General features: G+C 35.6%; 1 protein-coding gene across 3 annotated transcripts in view; it reads left to right on the top strand.

Annotated features, from left to right (window-relative positions):
• myom2a (myomesin 2a) overlaps positions 1-20,267 on the top strand; it is a 46,678-nt gene that overhangs the window by 9,212 nt on the left and 17,199 nt on the right. For 2 of the 3 annotated variants that reach the window (XM_056468289.1, XM_056468290.1), the window contains 12 exons: positions 2,877-2,965; positions 3,052-3,093; positions 5,648-5,809; positions 5,902-6,063; positions 7,053-7,194; positions 8,307-8,500; positions 10,253-10,309; positions 11,737-11,864; positions 12,758-12,941; positions 15,486-15,660; positions 18,225-18,346; positions 19,446-19,633. In XM_056468289.1, the coding sequence (XP_056324264.1) occupies positions 2,877-2,965; positions 3,052-3,093; positions 5,648-5,809; positions 5,902-6,063; positions 7,053-7,194; positions 8,307-8,500; positions 10,253-10,309; positions 11,737-11,864; positions 12,758-12,941; positions 15,486-15,660; positions 18,225-18,346; positions 19,446-19,633 (1,645 nt within the window). The remainder of the gene's footprint in view (positions 1-2,876; positions 2,966-3,051; positions 3,094-5,647; positions 5,810-5,901; positions 6,064-7,052; positions 7,195-8,306; positions 8,501-10,252; positions 10,310-11,736; positions 11,865-12,757; positions 12,942-15,485; positions 15,661-18,224; positions 18,347-19,445; positions 19,634-20,267) is intronic. The other variant, XM_056468291.1, reaches the window with a different exon arrangement.

Here is a 20,267-nt window from a genome sequence, read left to right as displayed (position 1 = left end):
TCCAGAGGGACTAAAGGTCACATTTCGTTGCTCTATTCTCACTTCTTCAAGGACAGCACAGCATGTCTGAGAGAAACACGCTGCTGTCATGTGAGATCATGTTCTGGATGCAGTCGATTCTCCACTCGTACCAAATGGTTTGTGAAAGAGGTGCGAAGAACTCAGAGAGTAGGTTCTCCATCAGTGGGTTAACCTGAACTGTGTTAATTTTCAAGTTAAAACTTTTTTGCTGTCCCAGGTCATAAAGGCTGCCTCATTGTATGTGAACAAAGCTAAAATGCAACTTCTGGAGGACTGTAGCAGTGTCCGATATGTAGATTACACAGCAAAATCCTCAGAGTAAAATGTACTCAGTTCAGAAAATATTTGGTAAAATTTACTCAACAGCAGAGTTAAAGTTCTAATTAGACAATAATGGTGTTAATTAATTGATGATTGAGCACTGATGAAGAACACCTGCTGTTAATAAGCAGAAACAGGAGAAAAACAAAAAACTACAACTGAATTCAAATAGCAGAAGCAGCAGCAGCTTGGCTCATTGCTTACATGTTTGATATTATGTCTGTCAGGTGTTCACAAAAGTCATTTATTGAGTATTAACTGTTTTTGTTATTTACTTTTAACAAAAAACAATAAAAGATTTTTTTCTGATGTCACCAACGTGGAGAAAAGTGGTTGATTTACTTGGGCTCTTTGACTCGATTTTTAATGTTGATTTTTCTTTGCTTGCTATGACAAGCATAAAGAGAGCAGATTCACACTCTTGATAAGTTGAACTTTGCATTATGTTTAGCTTTGCAAATTATGTTTAAATGGTGGTTTATCATTTAAGAAACAAAATTCTGTGTTTTTCAAGAGAATGGACCTCAGCTGTGGTTTTATAAACTTGTAAAACACATTGAGCATCTGAATCACTTTAAAGACAAAGACATCAATAATCAGCTTATCTATCTCAACAGCAGTTACAGATTTTTGTTTCGTTTTTGGCTGCAGTATATGCTAAGACAGTCCTACGACATTCATCCATAGTTCCCAGCATGCACTGTAGGAAAAAAACTCACCATAGTTGAGAAGCATACGCTGATTCTTTATGTCTGTGTGTTTTGAGTGTTTCAGATGGTTAATGTGTTTTATGTTCTGATAAAAGTATTGCTGAGCTCAATTTTCTTGATACAGTGCAACTTTTGTGATAAAACATTATTCAAACTTAATAGGTCAGAATCAATTTTACTGATTTGACTAGTGACTAAACCACCACAGAATCAATTATCCAGAGCACAATTGCTCTCTTTATACAATATTTGCCACAATACACTATTTGGCAAACAAAGTGAAACTAACATTGGAAATCGAGTCCAAGTAAAGCAACTACTGTTCTCCTAAGTGGTGACATCTTAAAACACAAAGTGGTGTTGTTTTTATTGTTGTTGTAAAAAATTACTTAGTTCTTAATAATACCACTATATAGAACTTTGTAGAGTCTGGCAGAAATAAGGCCAAACAGGTTGTTAATAAGTAAAACTGCTGTTTGTGGACTTGCTTAATGATCCTCTGCTGAGATTTTGAGAGATTTGATTTGTTTTATTTCAGTACAACTGAAGTCAATTGTAATTTTGCATTTCTCTTCTCTGTTTCTGTATATTAACAACAGGTGTTCAGCATCAGTGCTCAATCAATGCTTAATTAATACCTTTATTGTCTCATTACCTTTAACTCTGCTGCTGAGTAACTTTTGCTCAATTTAGAGAGGGACCAAATACACTCTGAACTATATAATAAAATGTTACTCTGAGGATTTTGCTGTGTATAAAAACCCACATTTTCTTTTTAAGTAGTTCTTAATTCTTAAGTTATTAGCACAAGTTCTTTATTACAAAGATAAACATTAGCTGCATAGTTTACAGTGTAAGTCTCGATCATCAGGCGGACTGGCTCCTGCTTGTATCGTCAATCTGGCTATATGAGTTTGTCAGTTTAGGTGTCAGGTGAAAAAAACACTCCAATATTTCGATTTTGGACTGCAATACCTGGTTAAATCCTAAATGCTGCAACTATAACCGTACGTTCACACCAAAAGCGGCGAGAGCGTCAAAGTAGCCGGAAGTCATTAATTTTCAATGAAAGCCGGCGGCGATGAGTTCTGACCACAGTTGTTCCCAAGGGTTTGATTATTGCGGTAGCCGGATTTCCAATTATTTGCAATGTTTTGTTACAGCAACATGCATTAAATAAGTTACTGGCGAGTTACTGATGTGCATTAATGTTGTATATATTTTTCTTTTAAGGAATCTCGTGCGACAGTACAAAACAGTCTTGATGCTTCAGGACATTTCAGACATATGGACATATTGTATAATCAAGTGGAGAATAGCCACACCACATGCAACTTGATCTTCCATTGTTAAATGAATTTGATAAAAAGTGTGCAACATTTTCACGCTAGAATGCATGTTTTATGCAGGAATGTAACAGATATGATATGCTGCAACAGCCCCTGTAAATAAGAGATCAATGTAGCGTATTTTGACGCTCTCACTGCTGGAGCTGAAGGCAGACAGCATTGTCGCCAGGGCGGCTAGAGCAACCTGTGATGCTCCCACCGCCTTCGGTGTGAACACACAGTAAGAGGTGTGCTAGCGAATGATGCTAGAGTCTTCCACTTTTAGCATTCTTGCTTCCCCCACGCTGTTTTCAATCTAGAATCATAAAATGACTGTATGTGTACGCAAACTAATCCTTTTTTTTATCCAGTTATGCCACTATTATCTATAAATTATTTACAAAATTTAAAAGCCACATGCATAACTTTTTTTTATACTTTGCTTAGAATTGTGTCCTGTTTGTTTATTTGCATTGTGAATTGTGTTGTCTTGCAGATGTGCAGTTTCTGATTCTGGAGTGTACAGTGCTGTGGCAACCAATCCACAGGGAAAGGCCACCTCCAAGGCCACTGTCTGTGTCAGGAGTAAGTGTGTCTTATTTAGTGTTCAAATGTTCTCTTACTGTTCATTTGGTCGTCCGGTAATGTACTATGCTTGTTTTTCAATGTAGGACCAGCAGGGGGAGGAGAGCTCTCTCATCTGCCAGGACTAGGTGAGACTGAGTTTGTGTTTGATGCCCAGTCTGAAGGAGCTTACTTGACATCATGAGCCATAAATATCCATTCTGTTCCAGGCGCAAAGCCTTGATAAGACATGGAAACTATGTCACATTTTTTCCCAGAGGTTATTTGTGCTTGTAAACAGACAGCAGTGTGGTAAACATATTGTGTTGTGGATATAAATATGTAACTATAGTAATAATTCTTTCAAATTACAAATTATTTAACTAGGTTTAAACAATTGTGCACAAAATGTGTAGCATTTGTTTTATGAAAGCTGCAAGAGAAATATAACAATCAATTAATGAAATACTGTAAATCAACAATGTGCTTTAGAATTTAACACGATAGATAGATAGATAGATAGATAGATAGATAGATAGATAGATAGATAGATAGATAGATAGATAGATAGATAGATAGATAGATAGATAGATAGATAGACAGACAGACAGAAAAACGGATGGATGGATGGATGGATGGATGGATGGATGGATGGATGGATAAATAAGTCAATATATAAAAATACTTAAAGAGCCCCTATTATGCATTAAAAAAATTTCATATTTTGGTCTTGGGGACTCCAACAACAGGCTGATATGCATGCAAGGTCAAAAAAACACTTTCATTGTCTTATAATGTGCAATTATTTTTACCTAATTATCTCAACGACTCCCATATGATTCGTTCAGCAACTCATTTGTTCCCAAACCCCTCCTTTGCCTGATGCTAATCTGCACTGATTGGTCCGATAACCCAGTCTGTTGTGATTGGTTGACTGCGTTCAGTGTGAGACAGAGAGAAATGCCCAGCACGGCTTATCAACAAGTTGTCAGAGTGCAGAGTGTATGTGTGAGCGCAATGAAGGAGTGCATTAAAGCAATGCAGATTAACACCAGCATATTGCTCCATTCTTAACCATAAGTTAAAACAGTGAAACACATTTAATATTAATCCACACAGTGGCAAAATCTGAACTATTTTAAAACTTGAACGCTGCACGTGTGTAGGAACAGCTTATGGTGGCCATAGCAATGACAAATGGCAGTAGATCGCGAACTCACAAACACATATGAATCCGTAAACAAAGCAGCACGCCTCGCATTTTCTACATGGTTTTAGACACGAGATGAGAATGCAAAGAGTTAAACAGATACAGTACAAGCGGTTACAAGTAACAAAACACAATTAAATACATAATTTGCAAGCTAGAAAAAACAAGGAGGAAACTATTTTAATCGCACGTATACTTACACTTGTGAAATGAAGGAAGAAACTGATCCATGAACTGTATACGATAAAGTTCCTGTCAAGCTCTGATAAAGTCGCATACATCAATAGTCTTTTCTGATCCTTACTTTAACAAACGGCCAATGGATCCCCTGTTGTAAGCATGTAGATTGCTGAAGCACTTGTCAGAAAAATGACAGGAACACAGCACAAGGCTGGGCTATAATGCTGAGGTATTTTTGCAAAAATAAACTTCAACCACTGACTCTTCACAGTTTCATCTTTGGGTGCGTAAATAACACTAACTTTCCCTCACACTTCAGAGCACAGTGCTGTCGCGACATGATTCAACCAGGATCTGCTGCAGTGTTTGTCTTCTTCTTTTTCTTTCTACAGTGTTTTTGGGCGAGGTTTCGGTTTTCCCAGGTCTGTGTGCGCTACAAAATGGTGGGACTTGAGTTCCGTATTGACGTGACACCGGCACAGCTAAAGACTCGTTACCGAGGCGATTCATTCAAACTACTAAGAGTCGACACTTTTATAGATGAAACAATAGATAGTTTCAAACACGGTGCACTTTCAGATTTAATCCTTAGCTGGATATTTGAGCTGTGTTACACACTGCATGGAATGTCATTTTCAAAAAAAATCATAATAGGGGCTCTTTAATGGTAAAATATTGATGAAAAATAATTTCTGTAGTATTTTAAAATTATTTTATTAAAATTATATTTGAAGGATCATGTAATACTGAAGATTGGAGAAATGATGCTGAAAATTCAGCTTGGCCATCACAAGAATACATTTATAAATACATATAATAATTGATCTGATTTGTTTAATATTGTATCATCTGAAAGCCAAATAAACAATCTTTCCATTCATGTATACTTTGTTAGGACAGAAAATATTTATATGATGTAAAAATCAGCAATTTGATGGTTAAAAAAAGTTTTGAGTATTGAGAAAATCGCCCTTAAAGTTGTCTAAAAGCTTCTAATCAAAAATTACAGTTAAAAATGTACAAAGCATAATTATGGAACAGGATCTTTACTTTATATTCTAATGATTTCAGGCATAAATTAAAAACCTGTCGTTTTAAACCACACATTGTATTTTTGGTAATTATCTGTGCAACATAATATTATGAAGGTTTTGTTCTCCAGGTTCACAAATAAACAAATATAGCAGGGATTTATCTATTACCATCACACTAAACATTAATTAAACAGATTTTGCACCATCCTATAAAGTTGTTTTGTTGTAATGGTGCTTCTCTCACACTGGGTCTTGGTTTTCTAATTGTGTGTCCTGCAGTTCCTCTCGGCGGTATTCACCCAAGTAAACTTGAGGTGACTCTGCTGGAGTCATTCGGAGTGACATTTGGTAAAGAAGGAGAGTCTGTCAGTCTGGTGTCTAACATGGTGGTGGTGCCTGATCTGCCAAACCTTCCACCCGAAGCTGTGTGGTACAGGGATGGTGAGAGGATGCTTTTTTTTTTCATTCATTTTGAATGTAGGTGAAAAAGTTCAACAGATCCTCACACTCTGCGTTTGTTGATGTGTGTGTAGATGCTTTGCTAATGCCATCCAGATGGGCTGAGATGTCTGTTGGTGGTGGCGTCGCCAAGCTCACTCTTCCTTACCTGAACAAGGATGATGAGGGACTTTACACCCTGCGCATTTGGACCAAGGATGGAACCGTAGAGCACAGCGCTTACCTGTTTGTTAAAGGTAGAAAATATTTGTAAATGCATTTTAAATCTAACCATTACAAAAATTCTAGATATTTCAAGCCTCTATAAAAACTCGGGTGTACACCGTATTGAAGTATACTCAACTGTGATTGAAAGAGGATGGATGGATTCAACACTTAAACAGATTATCCATTCAGACAAAAAAAATGACCTGCACATGGAATGGACACTCCTGATGATGAACAATGGCAGTGGATGATTTAAAAAACAAGAAAATGAATTCACTCCCCTAAATGATTTTTGTGAAAATTTTGAAAGCAAACATTTTTTTTTGAGTAATAAAAAAAAAATGGAAAAACAAGATTTAATTGGTTTTATCATAGCCTTTTTTATTTTCTTTTATGTTTTTATTTTTTGAGCCCGCACAAAGTTTCTCACGAGAGTGCAAACATGGTAGAAAAACTATAAATGTAGATTTTCAGTGCTTTTGTTTTCATTTGTTTTCATTTGCAAATGCTTGCATTCCCATTAAAAACAAGTTCAGCCATACAGTTTGTTGGAGGAACGCACAAGGTTTGGGGTTGGTAATAATATACAATGCTTTTCTTAATGTAAGATGGACAAAATTAGTTAGTTGTTCCCATTTGCAAAATGTTCCACAAGAATCCTGTCTGAGAGTATGTAAATGTTTTGCAATTAAAGAAAAGTTTTGTAAGAAGAACAAGGGCCGTCACGGTGGCACAGTGGGTATCACGATCGCCTCACAGCAAGAAGGTCGTTAGTTCGAGCCTCGGCTGGGTCAGTTGGCATTTCTGTGTGGAGTTTGCATGTTCTTCCCATGTTGGTGTGGGTTTCCTCCGGGTTCTCCGGTTTCCCCCACAATCCAAAGACATGTAGTATAGGTGAATTGGGTTAGCTAAATTGACCGGATTAATAAAGGGACTAAGCTGAAGAACAAAAAATGAATGACTAATTACCTAAATGATAGAGAGATCAATTAATATTTGTGTCTGTTTCACCTCACAGATGCTGCTCCCACAGTGTCCGGGGCCCCTGGAGCCCCAATGGATGTTACAGCCACTGATGTAAATGCAGATTACGTCCTGATCTCCTGGAAACCTCCAAACACAACCCATGAGGCTCCCATCACTGGATACTTCGTGGACAAGTAACCATTCCCTTCAGACTTCAGCCTAACACCTCACGTATAGAGTTAGTTGTAATGTGTTCATGTTAATAAAATAGTTTACCTTTGTAAAAAAGGATAGATCACCCAAAAATTTAAGTTCTGTCATCATTTACTTGTTTAAAATCTCTTTTATTTTATTTTCTTTCTGTTATTTAGTTTCTTATGTTGAACCTAAGGAAGATACTTTGAAGAAAGTTGAAAACCTGTAACCATTGACTTCTATAGTAGGATAAACAATTGCTTTAGCGAGTAAATGTTAATTTTTGGGGTGAACTATTCCTTTAATTGCAGTTAAAGGAGCTATATGTAGGAAAATCCTTGACTCTGTTGGCCATTGAGTGAACTGTGAACTGGTTCACTGCCCAGATACAAAAAAAAAATTTATTTTTTGATTTGCAGTACAAAAAAAAGTTTCATATACCTTTGTAGCAATTTACTGTTAATGAATATCCAGACAATATCTTTTCTCCTTGTGTGTAATTAGTAACCAAGTAACTAGTTACTGTAATTAAATTACTAAATTATGCTGAAAATGTCAGATTACCTTTTATTTTTAGGTAATTGGCAGTTACTTATAATATGCTTGCTCTAAATATTGAACAAATGTTCAAATCAAGGAGCAGATAAATTGTATTTTTTATAATGTTTTGTCTTTGTGTCTGTGTGTATATTATTATATTTGTTAATCAGATGTTTTGTGCAGTTATTAAATTTTTCAAATAGAGGAGGAACCATGAATTTAAAAATAAATTAATGACAATAGATTGTATATATAATATGTGTCATTACTTTTTGCATACAATGTTTCCCCTTCTATATATCTAATGTTTCACTTCACTGCAAATAATGAAAATAGTTTAATTTCTATTGTTTTAGGGAGATGAATAGGGAAAAATATTTATTGTCTTAGATATATTGGTATTTTATTTAGTAATAAAATTTATTTTCAGACAGAAAATTTTATTAAATGCCTTTTAATGATGTAATTAATAAATGAACTATAGTACCTTGCACCCACTAATAAATAAATGTATCTGGTGTGTGAATAATTTTTAATTTGGCAGTATCTATCTTGTGTGTTCTCTTTGCAGGCGTAAGTCAGGAGCTAAGGACTGGGTCCAGTGCAATGACTCTCCTGTGAAAGTGTGCAAGCTGCCTGTCCACGGCCTGACCGACGGAGCATCCTATCACTTCAGAGTGAGGGCTGTGAACAAATCTGGCATCAGTCTGCCTTCCAGGATGTCCTCTGGAGTGACCACAGGAGAAGTGGAGAGCGATGTGGAAGGTAAGACTAAACTCAAACAACTTAAAAGAGTTGTTTTATTAAACTTGGTCTAAAATCAAGCTTAAAGGTCCAGGAGCATCAAGGTAAGTTTACAGGATCAGGTGTTATTATTTTTTTTGATATTTGTGTTTTTTATGAGAATTTTCCAACCCAATTTCACTCAGAAACTAGTGGATAGGGGATAATTGATATGAATTTGTACAATCGTATTCATAAGAAAATGTGAGTTTTATAGAATAAAGGTCCACCCAAATTTCTCTCTATCTCTGCCCCTTAATGTAACCATCACTGAAGTGTGAGCAGATTAAATAAAAACATTCAGTACAAATGCAGGGTTCTTACGGTTACTGGAAAACCTTGAAAATGCTTGAATTTCATTCTAGTATTTTCGAAGTTTCAAAAATGCTTAAATTTTGGATAAAGTGCTTGAAACTGCTTGAAAATTTAATTGTGTTACATACACAATTCATCTTATAAAATAAGTAATAATAAACTGTAAATCAAATCAAATAAATATTAATAAAAAGAGTAAACAACAGTAAATGTTGGTCTTAAGGGTAACCATGCCTTCAAAAAACTTCCTTAGAATACTATACTATAGAATATTATAACTAATCGCATCTGATATATTGTGATAAAGTATATACAGTGCATCTGGAAAGTATTCATAGCGCTTCACTTTTTCCACATTTTTTATGTTACAGCCTTATTCCAAAAATGGATTAAATTCATTTATATCCTCAAAATTCTACATACAATACCCCATAATGAAAATGTGATAAAAGTTTTTTTGAAATTGTTGCAAATTTATGAAAAATATAAAAACCTGAAAAATCACATGTACATAAGTATTCACAGCCTTTGCCATTAGGTTCTAAATTGAGCTCAGGTACATTGTGTTTCCACTGATCATTCTTGAGATGTTTCAGCAGCTTCATTGGAGTTCATGTCCTTGAGTGGCCCAGCCAGAGCCCAGAACTAAATCCTATTGAACATCTCTGGAGAGATCTGAAAATGGCTGTACACCGTCACTTCCCATCCAACCTGATAGAGCTTGAGAGGTACTGCAATGAAGAATGGACAAAAATTCTCAATTTTTGTGGCATCATATTCAAAAAGACTTGAGGCTGTAATTGCTGCCAAAGGTACATCAACAAAGTATTAAGCAAAGGCTGTGAATACTTATGTACATGAGATTTTTCAGGTTTTTTATTTTTTATAAATTTGCAACAATTTCAAAAAATCTTTTTTTCACATTGTCATTATGGGGTATTGTGTGTAGAATGTTGAGGAAATAAATCAATTTAATCCATTTTGGAATAAGGCTGTAACAAAAAAATGTGAAAAAAGTGAAGCGCTATGAATGCTTTCTGGATGCACTGTACATACATATATATATATATATATATATATATATATATATATATATATATATATATATATATATATATATATATATATATATATATATATATATATATATATATGCAATGCTTGTAATTGTAGAGTACTGGAATTTTTTTTTTATGTATCTGGAAAGTGCTTGAAAAGTAGGTGGAAGAACCCTACAAATGAGATTGTACCAAATTAGTCTCTAATTTAAATTCTGTACATAATGCACATTTGTTTATTGTGAACAGAAACATAAATCCACCTATAATTATTATCTTAGCAGCAGTGTTTAATGTATGATATGTTCAAATGAACTCAGCCAAGCTGACGGGAAAGTCTTATGTTTATGTATTGAAACAGTGATTAAAATCGAAGGGAAATATGACATTGCGATTCGACAGGAGGAGCTACAAGGAGGTACTTGAGCTTTCAGATTTCACTGAGCCATTAATATCATCTCTCTCCCCCTGTCATTTCAATCCCACCAACTGCATGCTCTACCTATTAAATACCTTTCACTTTAACACTTAACAATCCATTTTTCATTCATTCATACCATTCAGTAAGTATCTGTTGACATACAGGGGTTAAACATCAATCTTGTTTCACTTATCTCTTATTTTTACAAGTCATTTTACTTAATTTTTATAAGTGGTTTCAACTTAATACTTCAATATGAGTTTTAATATGAGTTTAGATGCAAAAACTATTATACTTTCTCCTTAAATGAGCATTTTTCACTTTAAATGAGCAGTGTTTTCATTTTTATGGTGAAGAATAGGTTCTTTTTATTCCCTTTAAAATGAAATAACTGAACATAAACATATAAGGCTGAGAAAAATGTTCATTTTAGAAGAAAAAGTTCAGGCGGTTAGAGATTTTTGCATCTGAACTTTTCATATTTAGATATTTTTAAGTAAAGATTTCTTGGTTAATATGGGGGTGTAAACTACATGCATTAAAAAATACAAATGGCAAAATGGTCTTTACAATATTGTCATCGGGATGTCGGAGACCCCAACTAGTCTGAAAATTAGTTAAAATATAATAATAACAAAAAAAAATATCATTATAATAATAAAATAGGTTAAATAATGCTAACCAGCTAACCAGTCATTGCCTTTTTAACCCAAAAGTTGGTCCTCAGACTAAAATTAACCTGCAAATAAATGAGTGAAATAATCAGCTGAAATAATTGAACTAAATTAATCAAGTTAAATAAAGCTGTTGTTTTTTCTGCAGTGAGGTCAATGTAAAAATCTAAGTAAAAAAAATCCAAGTTGAGACGATCTGAATTTTTGGCTAACATTTATTTTCTTTCCCTCACAATGCTCACACCCTCAGAAATAAACTTACGCAAACTGTCACTGGGGTGGTACCTTTTCAAAAGGTACACGTTTGCACTTAAAGGGATCATATTAGTACCTCAAAAGAATATATTAGTAGCTAAACATTTTAAGAGGAACTTTTATGCACTTTTTAGGTACTAATATTTACCCTTCAGATATTAATGGACCTTTTAGGTACAAATTTGTAAAGGTACCACCGCAGTGACAGCTTGCGTACCTTTATTTCTGAGAGTGCAGAATATTCAGAGAATATTTAGTATAATATACTGTGTGCCTATAAGTTCTTGTTTTACTTTTTTTTTTTAATATACTTGTTTGTCCGCAAACAGGTCCTAATAATTGTTAATTGTTTTTATATTTGCCAATAGTTCTTGTTGTCTCAAAGCATTAATACTAAGTTACTAACACACTGCAAATAAGACTGTGTGTGTAAAGTAGATAATGTATTATTTAAAAAAATAAAATAAAATAAACATCTGATTTGTTCCTGTTTAGTCTATGTTACAATACCAGGTCCACCCACCAACGTGCATGCAACAGAAATAAACAAAACATACATTGTTCTGAGCTGGACACCACCAAGCCCTCGTGGACGGGCACCTGTGTGGTACCTCGTTGAGAAGGTGTGTGAGCACTTCTATTTCTGTGCAGAACATCTAAAATAATGCTAAAATATATGAAATAATATGTAATGTAAAGTAGTAATCTTAATTATTTAAAGAACTACAGTGGAAATCAAAATTACAGAACAATTAGTAATTTTTTTCAGAAATCATTGTTCAGAATCTGAAGGAATTTTAGTTATGGAGGTACTAGTAGAACTATTTTTTAAATACCCATAGCACTTCAACAAAAAACCTGTATTAATGAATATGGTTATTGTGTCCTGTATGAACGAACATGACTTCATGATTCTTCACCTCCACATTTCCCTCACTTATTTATTCTATATTTTGGGTTCAGTCTTTCCCCAGTTTGGTGATGAAAATAATGTTTCAAATTTGTAGTTGAATAGGGATTGTCAGATACTTCACCATGTGCCAAATTAGGACGAGAAAAAAAACTAAGTGGAATGGATTTTTTCCCCCAAATATCTCTTTTAAGTTTTTGCTTTATAATACGTTTGTAAAATATGAAAAGTGCTTTAAACACTGCCATTTTACATTTTACATTTAATAAATTTTACTACTGTTAGGAGAACTTTATAGGACTAAGTGCCCTCAAAATTTAGGAAGTTGTAGCTTGTTTTTTTGATCTCCACTGTAGGTTATATTTAAAATATGAATATTCTGGGTAATTATGTAAACATTCTATTAACTGCTATTGTAATTACAAGTCTTTTAAATTTAGTAAAATAATGTAATGTAATATAATGTTTTATTGAATTTTAAAGTAATAATTAGTATCTTGCAGTGTTACTGTTTGTTTTTGTAAAAGCTTTGTTTTTCCCATAAATCCTGGGTTATTAAAGGAAAAGTCTCCTCATAATGGCCATCTATGACTGTCCGTGACTTAGTGTGTAGGTGACAGTGACATCTGGCAGAGAGTCAACACTGCGGTCCAGCTGAGATCTCCTCGTTACCCTGTTTATGATATGGAGGACAAGAAAGCTTACCGTTTCCGTGTAATCACTGTCAACAAGTATGGCTCAAGTGAGCCATCAGAGCCCACAGCACCCATCCAAAAGGTGGACCTCTATGGTAAGAAGGCTCTACATGTCAAGTTGCAACCTAACAAACCTGCTAGTTGTGGTTGTTTAACTGGCTGATGTGAAAAAATGTCAAATCAGCTGTCTGAAGGTCATTAAAATGCTAAGAACCCTACAAATACTTCTTACTTAACTACTTCCATGCTGTATATTTTGCAGGTATTGTTCCAAATATTGGTATGTATGTTCATCTTACCACTGCATAATGCATTCTTTGTGATAAGGAAAACCCTTCTCGTTCACATAAGAAAATCCCTCCACAAAAAGTTGGCACTTTGTTGCTTGGCTCACATAGTTGAAGTCAAAATTATTGTATTAGCCCTCTGAAATTTAATTCTTTTAAAAATATTTCCCAAGTGTTGTTTAATGGAGGCGGTGGCACAGTGGGTAGCAGGATTGCCTCACAGCAAGAAGGTCGTTGGTTCGAGGGGGGCTTGGTCAGTTAGCATTTCTGTGTGAAGTTTGCATGTTCTCCCCGAGTTCGCGTGGGTTTCCGCCCTGTGCTTTGGTTTCCCTCACAGTCCAAAGACTTGCGCTATAGGTGAATTGAATAAGCTACATTATCCGTAGTGTGTGCATGTGAATGCAAGAGTGTATGGGTGTTTCCCAGTGTTGGGTTGTGGCTGGAAGGGCATCTGCTGCGTAAAACATATGCTAGATAAGTTGGCGGTTCATTCCGCTGTGGCGACCCTTGATTAATAAAGGGACTATCTTGAGGGGGCTACAAATATTGACCTTAAAATATATATATATATATATATATATATATATATATATATATATATATATATATATATATATATATATATATATATATATTAAATAAATTGCTTCAAATAAGACTTTCTTCAGATGAAAAAAAAAATATTATAGGAAATACTGGGAAAATGTACTTGCTCTGTTAAACATCACACATTTTATTCATTCATTCATTTATTCCTTTTCTTTTCGGCGTAGTCTCTTTATTAATCCGGGGTCGCCACAGCGGAATGTTTTAACTAGCACATGTTTTTACGCAGCAGATGCCCTTCCAGCTGCAACCCATCTCTGGGAAACATCCACACACACTCAGCCACACCCATACACCACAGAAAACCCAGCCCACCCAATTCACCTGTACGTCATATCTTTGGACTGTGGGGGAAACTGGAGCACCCAGAGGAAACCCATGTGAACGCAGGGAGAACATGCAAACTCCAAACAGAAACACCAACTGACCCAACCAAGGCTGGAACCAGCGACCTTCTTGTTGTGAGGTGACAGCACTACCTACTGCGCCACTGCGTCGCCCGCGCATTTTATATATATTTGAAAAAGAAAGAAAAAAATTCACAGGAGAGCGAATAATTTTGACTTCAACTGCAGGTGTTTTAGTTCCACTTTCACATTTATCCACAACAACATGAGGGGCTTTCACACTAGAACCATTAGAGGAAGTACCTATTTTCTGGGTGTATTCACACTGCTAGAACTGAGAACAATTTTTGTTCAAGCAACACCATTTGTGGGGACTAAATTAGCATATCTCCTTCAGAGCAAGGTCTATTGCTAGAAAAACTGTTCTTACCAGAAGAATTAGGAGTGCAAAATCCTACCTAATTAAATTCTAAACAAATGCAAACAGAATGGGTATCAAACAGAATCAGTGCTCAAATAGAGTAAAAACTTTTGGAAATCCAACCTTTAATCAAACTATTCCTTTAACTCAAGACATGATGAGATACAAGATGCAGTATCAGACACACTAGACTCGTGTACATCTACTCAATAGGAGAAATTGCTCCAAAATGACAATACTGCAATTGCAGCCAAATTGTCAAACCCATACTTTTGCAATGCCATATTTTTAATGTTATCAGACAATAATTTTTATCTGGAGAGTCTTTAAAGTAATTACTTTTAAATGTTACATTTTAAATTTGTATTCTATGTTATTTTTTATTGTTGTTGATCTCTTTTTATTGTTATAAAACTTCTTTATTATCGACAAATTAACATAAACAGTTATTAAAACGATCAGAACAATAGGAATTACAGTGATTGTAAATGTTTGCCGGTTGGTGAATAGATAAGTGTTACAAGAAATGCACGTTCAGAAAGCTTATGCTAGTGGATTTAACTGTTGTCTTTTCTGTGGTGTTATGTTCTTTTCTCAGCCTTGATGATAAGTAGCATTACAATGCACAACTATGTTCCGTCTTTATTATCATGAAACAGGACACACAATGAAAACACAGCTTGTCCAGTTGAATTTTATCTTCCATTTACAGTTGTTGATTTTGTTTATGGAGACCTTGTGGTTGCTGTCAGACTGCTTATGTTACTTCACAGTTTTTAGAAATGAGGTGATTGCAACTAGGAATATAGTTTGGTGGAAATTAGTTCTCAGGAAACCAGCCTCGTGGTTTCTGTATACGCGATGTGAAAGCCCACATCACCATGGTCACCTTCACTACAGCAGTTCACAGCTTCCAATCCCAGTTTAGTCAATGATTGATAGTATCTGATGATTAATTCTAATTTTTGGTTTGTGCAGGTGTTCCTTCTGCCCCAGGACAGGTGATTGCCTCCAGAAATACCAAAACTTCTGCTTTTGTGCAGTGGGATGCTCCGAAACATGCCACAAACCTCATGGGTTACTATGTTGATGGCTCTGTGGTCGGATCCAAGGACTGGTTCCCTTGTAACCACAGACCTTACAAACACACCAGGTAAAATACACAACCCAAGTTGTTAATCATGTGAGTCTTAGACTTAAATTGTCCCCTATACCCTTAACACACCTGTGAAATCAAAAAGGTACAGGAGCTGTCACTGGGGTGGTACTTTTTCAAAAGAAGCATATTTGTACCCAAAGAGTCCACAGTGGTACCTCAAAGGTGCATATTAATGCCCAAATGTACCTAAAAAGTATCTTTTAGGGACCACTATGGGCCCTTCAGGTACAAATATGTACATTTTGAAAAGGTACTGCCCCAGTGACAGCTCCTGTACCTTTATTTCTGAGAGTGTATGTTAGCCTTGAGCATATCAATAAGCAACTGTGCTCCAAAACAGTGACAAAAATTTGCATTTAGAAAATATAAAAATTCAAAACTTGCAGTTTGTCTCTTCCATCTATAATGGATCAACGTTTTTTTTGACATCACCTCATACTTCAGATCATCTGACGAATCAAATGCTCTCTAGTATCTGCCCCGTCCTCTTCAAGACACTTTTCATTTGCTTTTCATTTGATGCGCTTGAACTCAACCTCTCTCACTGGCAGAGCTGTGATAAAAATGAAATAATATTGGCTGTTTTTTAAAAAGGGAAGGGGCTACTATATGGCCCACCATGTCTTTATGTTTCGATTGAAATTACATAAAATATCTAATAAAAAATGCTAATTTCAAAGCACTTTATCAGACCTTTAACAGTGCACTAGTTAAGTGAGCAGTCCATTGAAATAGTGCCCAAAACCATAGTAGAGGATCTGGAATGCTTGAGTTCAGTTCCACAATGCACCACAATAGCAAGTGTACAACCAAAGTACATTGAGCGGCTAGAGAATACCCATAATGCACTGTGGGAGTGCACTGTGTGCACAACATGGATTCCTAAATACTGGCATCCAGTGGGACTCTGTCAGTGTAAGTTTATAAATAATATATTGTTTAATTGTTAAAGTGTACATGAGAAATCAAAATCCTTTGTTTCATTACTAATATAAATTTTGCTGAGTGTTAAATAAATTTTACAGGGTCTGATCATCAAGTTTATTTTATTTTTTATCAGCTACAAACAAACAAAATGGCATCCCTTCTGTTGCTCAAATGCACTTAGTACTCATTTTCATTTACTCTTAAGTGTACTAGTGGACTAATGGAGGAAATAGTGAATGAGTGTATAGGGGCCAATTTCAAATACACCCTCAGACTAGTTCAGACTAGTAATTGGAATTCACCTGTGGTTAATTCAGTTGATTGGACATGATTTGAAAAGGCATACACCTGTCTATATAAGGTCTCAGGGTTGACAGTGCATGTCAAAGCAGAAACCAAGCATGAAGACAAAGGAATTGTCTGTAGACCTACGAGACAGGATTGTCTCGAGGCACAAGGCTGGGGAAGGTTACAGAAAAATTCTGCTGCTCTGAAAGTTCCAATGAGCACAGTGGCCTCCATCATCCATAAGTGGAAGATGTTTGGAACCATCAGGACTATTCCTAAAGCTGGCCGGACATCTGAGCTGAGTGATTGGGGGAGAAGTACCTTAGTCAAGGAGGTAATCAATAACCCGATGGTCACTCTGTCTGAGCTCCAGCATTCTTCCGTGGAGAGAAGAAAACCTTACAGAAGGACAACCATCTGTGCAGCAATTCACCAATCAGGCCTGTATGGTAGAGTGGCCAGACCGAAGCCATTCCTCTCCTGGAATTTGCCAAAAGGCATCTCAAGGACTTTCAGACCATTAGAAACAATATTCTTTGGTCTGATGAGACTAAAATTTTACTCTTTGGAGTGAATGCCAGGTGTTACTTTGGATACAACCAGGCATCGCTCATCACCAGGCTAATACCATCCCTACTGTGAAGCATCATACCATCCCTACTGTGGTGGCAGCATCATCCTGTGGGGATGTTTTTCGGCAGCAGGAACTGGAAGACTAGTCAGGATAGAGGGAAAGATAAATGCAGCAATGTACAGAGACATCCTGAATGAAAACCTGCTTCAGAGTGCTCTTAACCTCAGACTGGGGCAACGGTTCATCTTCTAGCAGGAAATGACCCAAAGCAAACTGCCAAAATATCAATAGAGTGGCTTCACAAAAACTCGGTAAATGTTCTTGAGTGGCCCAGCCAAAGCCCAGACCTAAATCCTATCTCTGGAGAGATCTGAAAATGGCTGCTTTCCATCCAACCTGATAGAGCTTGAGATGTACTGCAAAGAGGAATGGGCAAAAATTCCCAAAGACAGGTGTGCCAAGCTTGTGGCGTTATATTCAAATTGCTGCCAAAGGTACATCAACAGAATCAACAGAGTATTGAGCAAAGGCTGTGAATACTTATCCACATGTGATTTTCTTCAGTTTTTTTTTTTTTTTTAGAAATTTGTAACAATTTCAAAAAATCTTTTTTCGTATTGTCATTATGGGGTATTGTGTGTTTAATTTTGATGACATGAATGCATTTAATCTATTTTGGAATAAGCCTGTAACATAAAAAATGTGGAAAAAGTGAAGCACTATGAATACTTTCCGGATGCCCTTGACTATATGTAGTTGCATTTGTCAGGTTTGTGGTCCATGGTTTGACTCCAGGAGATACCTATGTGTTCCGGGTGCAAGCTGTGAATGCATACGGATTGAGTGAGGAGTCACAGGAGTCTGCTCCTCTCTTCATTGATGCTGCGCTTAGTAAGTGTACAACTTTGCTGACTTCTGTAGCAATGTCTTTGGAAATGGAATGGTTAGGAAAATGTATTATCATTAAATTATCCAACATTACAATGGACATGCAGTAAGAATACTAAATGTACAAAAATATTAACCCTCATGATGCATTCAAGTTCTCTAATTGCAGACTGGAATTGTTATTATATTATACAGTCAAGTTCATTTTTTTTACATATTCTTCTAACTAAAACAATTTAGTGTCTGATTATAATGGATTTTACTGGCCAGTATGCAACTTGTGGTTTATATTGACAGCTACTGGTGTAGATGTAGAATGCAAGAAAACATTTTAGTTGTGTATGTGAAAATATGCTAATACCCAACATAAGAGTGTGTATATATATATATATATATATATATATATATATATATAGCAATAGCAATGATAATGTAGGATGTGTTTCACTGGTCAGTATGAGACATTGATAAAGTGGTTGATACTGACTCCTACTGGTGTGGAAGTATTATCATTCAAAAATAAGCATTTTCGATTATAGATGAACAAATAAGGGTGTAGGCATAGGATATTTTTTGGTTATATAAACAGAAATATTAAAGTGTACCCAATGAAATCAGTGGGTATAGTTACATTCTCTGCTCATATGACCTCATATGATATATAATATCTATATCTCTTAGAGTGTTAATAAGCCACATACAGATACAGTAAATACTTATTTTATCTTATAGAGGGAGCAGTGGAGTATGGTATGTATGTCATATATTTCCATTTCTAAAGTTTATTACATCCACTTATATTCTTCCGATATTTATGCACCAATCTAATAAATAATCTCTTCTTTCATTCCGAATATAGTCACTGCTGCTGTGACGCACACACAATAAATATATATAGGCACAGTGAACTTCTTGCTCATTTATGAATTTATGGGTGTTACTCACAATCAGTCACACTAATATGTATCACTATAACTAAAAAATTCTGCTTAATCTTCCGCCTGATTATTTTTTTAACCACAAAAGCTCATCCACAGTCACTCATGTTGTTTTTCCATCTCGATGAATGTTTTTCTCTTTCGCTCTGTGTGTGTGTGATCAGCTACTCCCTCTGCTCCATACGGCATCAGCCTGCTCAACTGTAATGGATCCTCCATGACTTTGGCCTGGAAACGCCCCAAACACACTGGCGGCTCTAAGATCACCTCTTACTACCTGGACAAGCGTGAGGCGGGATCAGTCGACTGGAAGGAGGTCAGCCCCAGCCCGGCTGTCCACAGGATTTTCACGGTATGCTTTACATCAATAGACTTCTTAACTGTCTATTCAAGAACTTTGAGTTGTTGCAAAATGCAAAAAAAAAAACATTGCTAAGCAATGGTTAATCACAACCAAAGTAAAAGTTTGTATTTACATAACATGTGTGTGTGTGTACTGTGTGTATATTTACTGTGTACATACATACATATATATACAGTATATATATATATATATATATATATATATATATATATATATATATATATATATATATGTGTGTGTGTGTGTGTGTGTGTGTGTGTGTGTGTGTGTGTGTGTGTGTGTGTGTGTGTGTGTGTGCGTGCGTGCGTGCGTGCGTGCGTGCGTGCGTGCGTGCGTGCGTGCGTGCGTGCGTGCGTGTGTCGGACCACAAAACCAGTCATGAGTGTACATTTTTTGTAATTGAGATTTCTACAACACATGAAAGCCGAATAAGTAAGCTTTCCATTGTTGGAAATGACTTTCCATTAGATAATATTTGGTCAAGCTACAATTGTTTGAGAATCTGTAACATGAGGGTTCAAAAAAATAATAATATTGAGAAAATTGCATTTACAATTATCTAAATGAAGTTCTTAGCAACACGCATTACTAATTAAAATAAAAATTTTATATATTTACAGTA

Source organism: Danio aesculapii, chromosome 11, assembly GCF_903798145.1.
Source record: "Danio aesculapii chromosome 11, fDanAes4.1, whole genome shotgun sequence".
NCBI classification, from domain to species: Eukaryota; Metazoa; Chordata; class Actinopteri; order Cypriniformes; family Danionidae; genus Danio; species Danio aesculapii.
The sequence above is the reverse complement of the archived record's forward strand: the minus strand, read 5'-3'. Positions and strand labels throughout refer to the sequence as shown.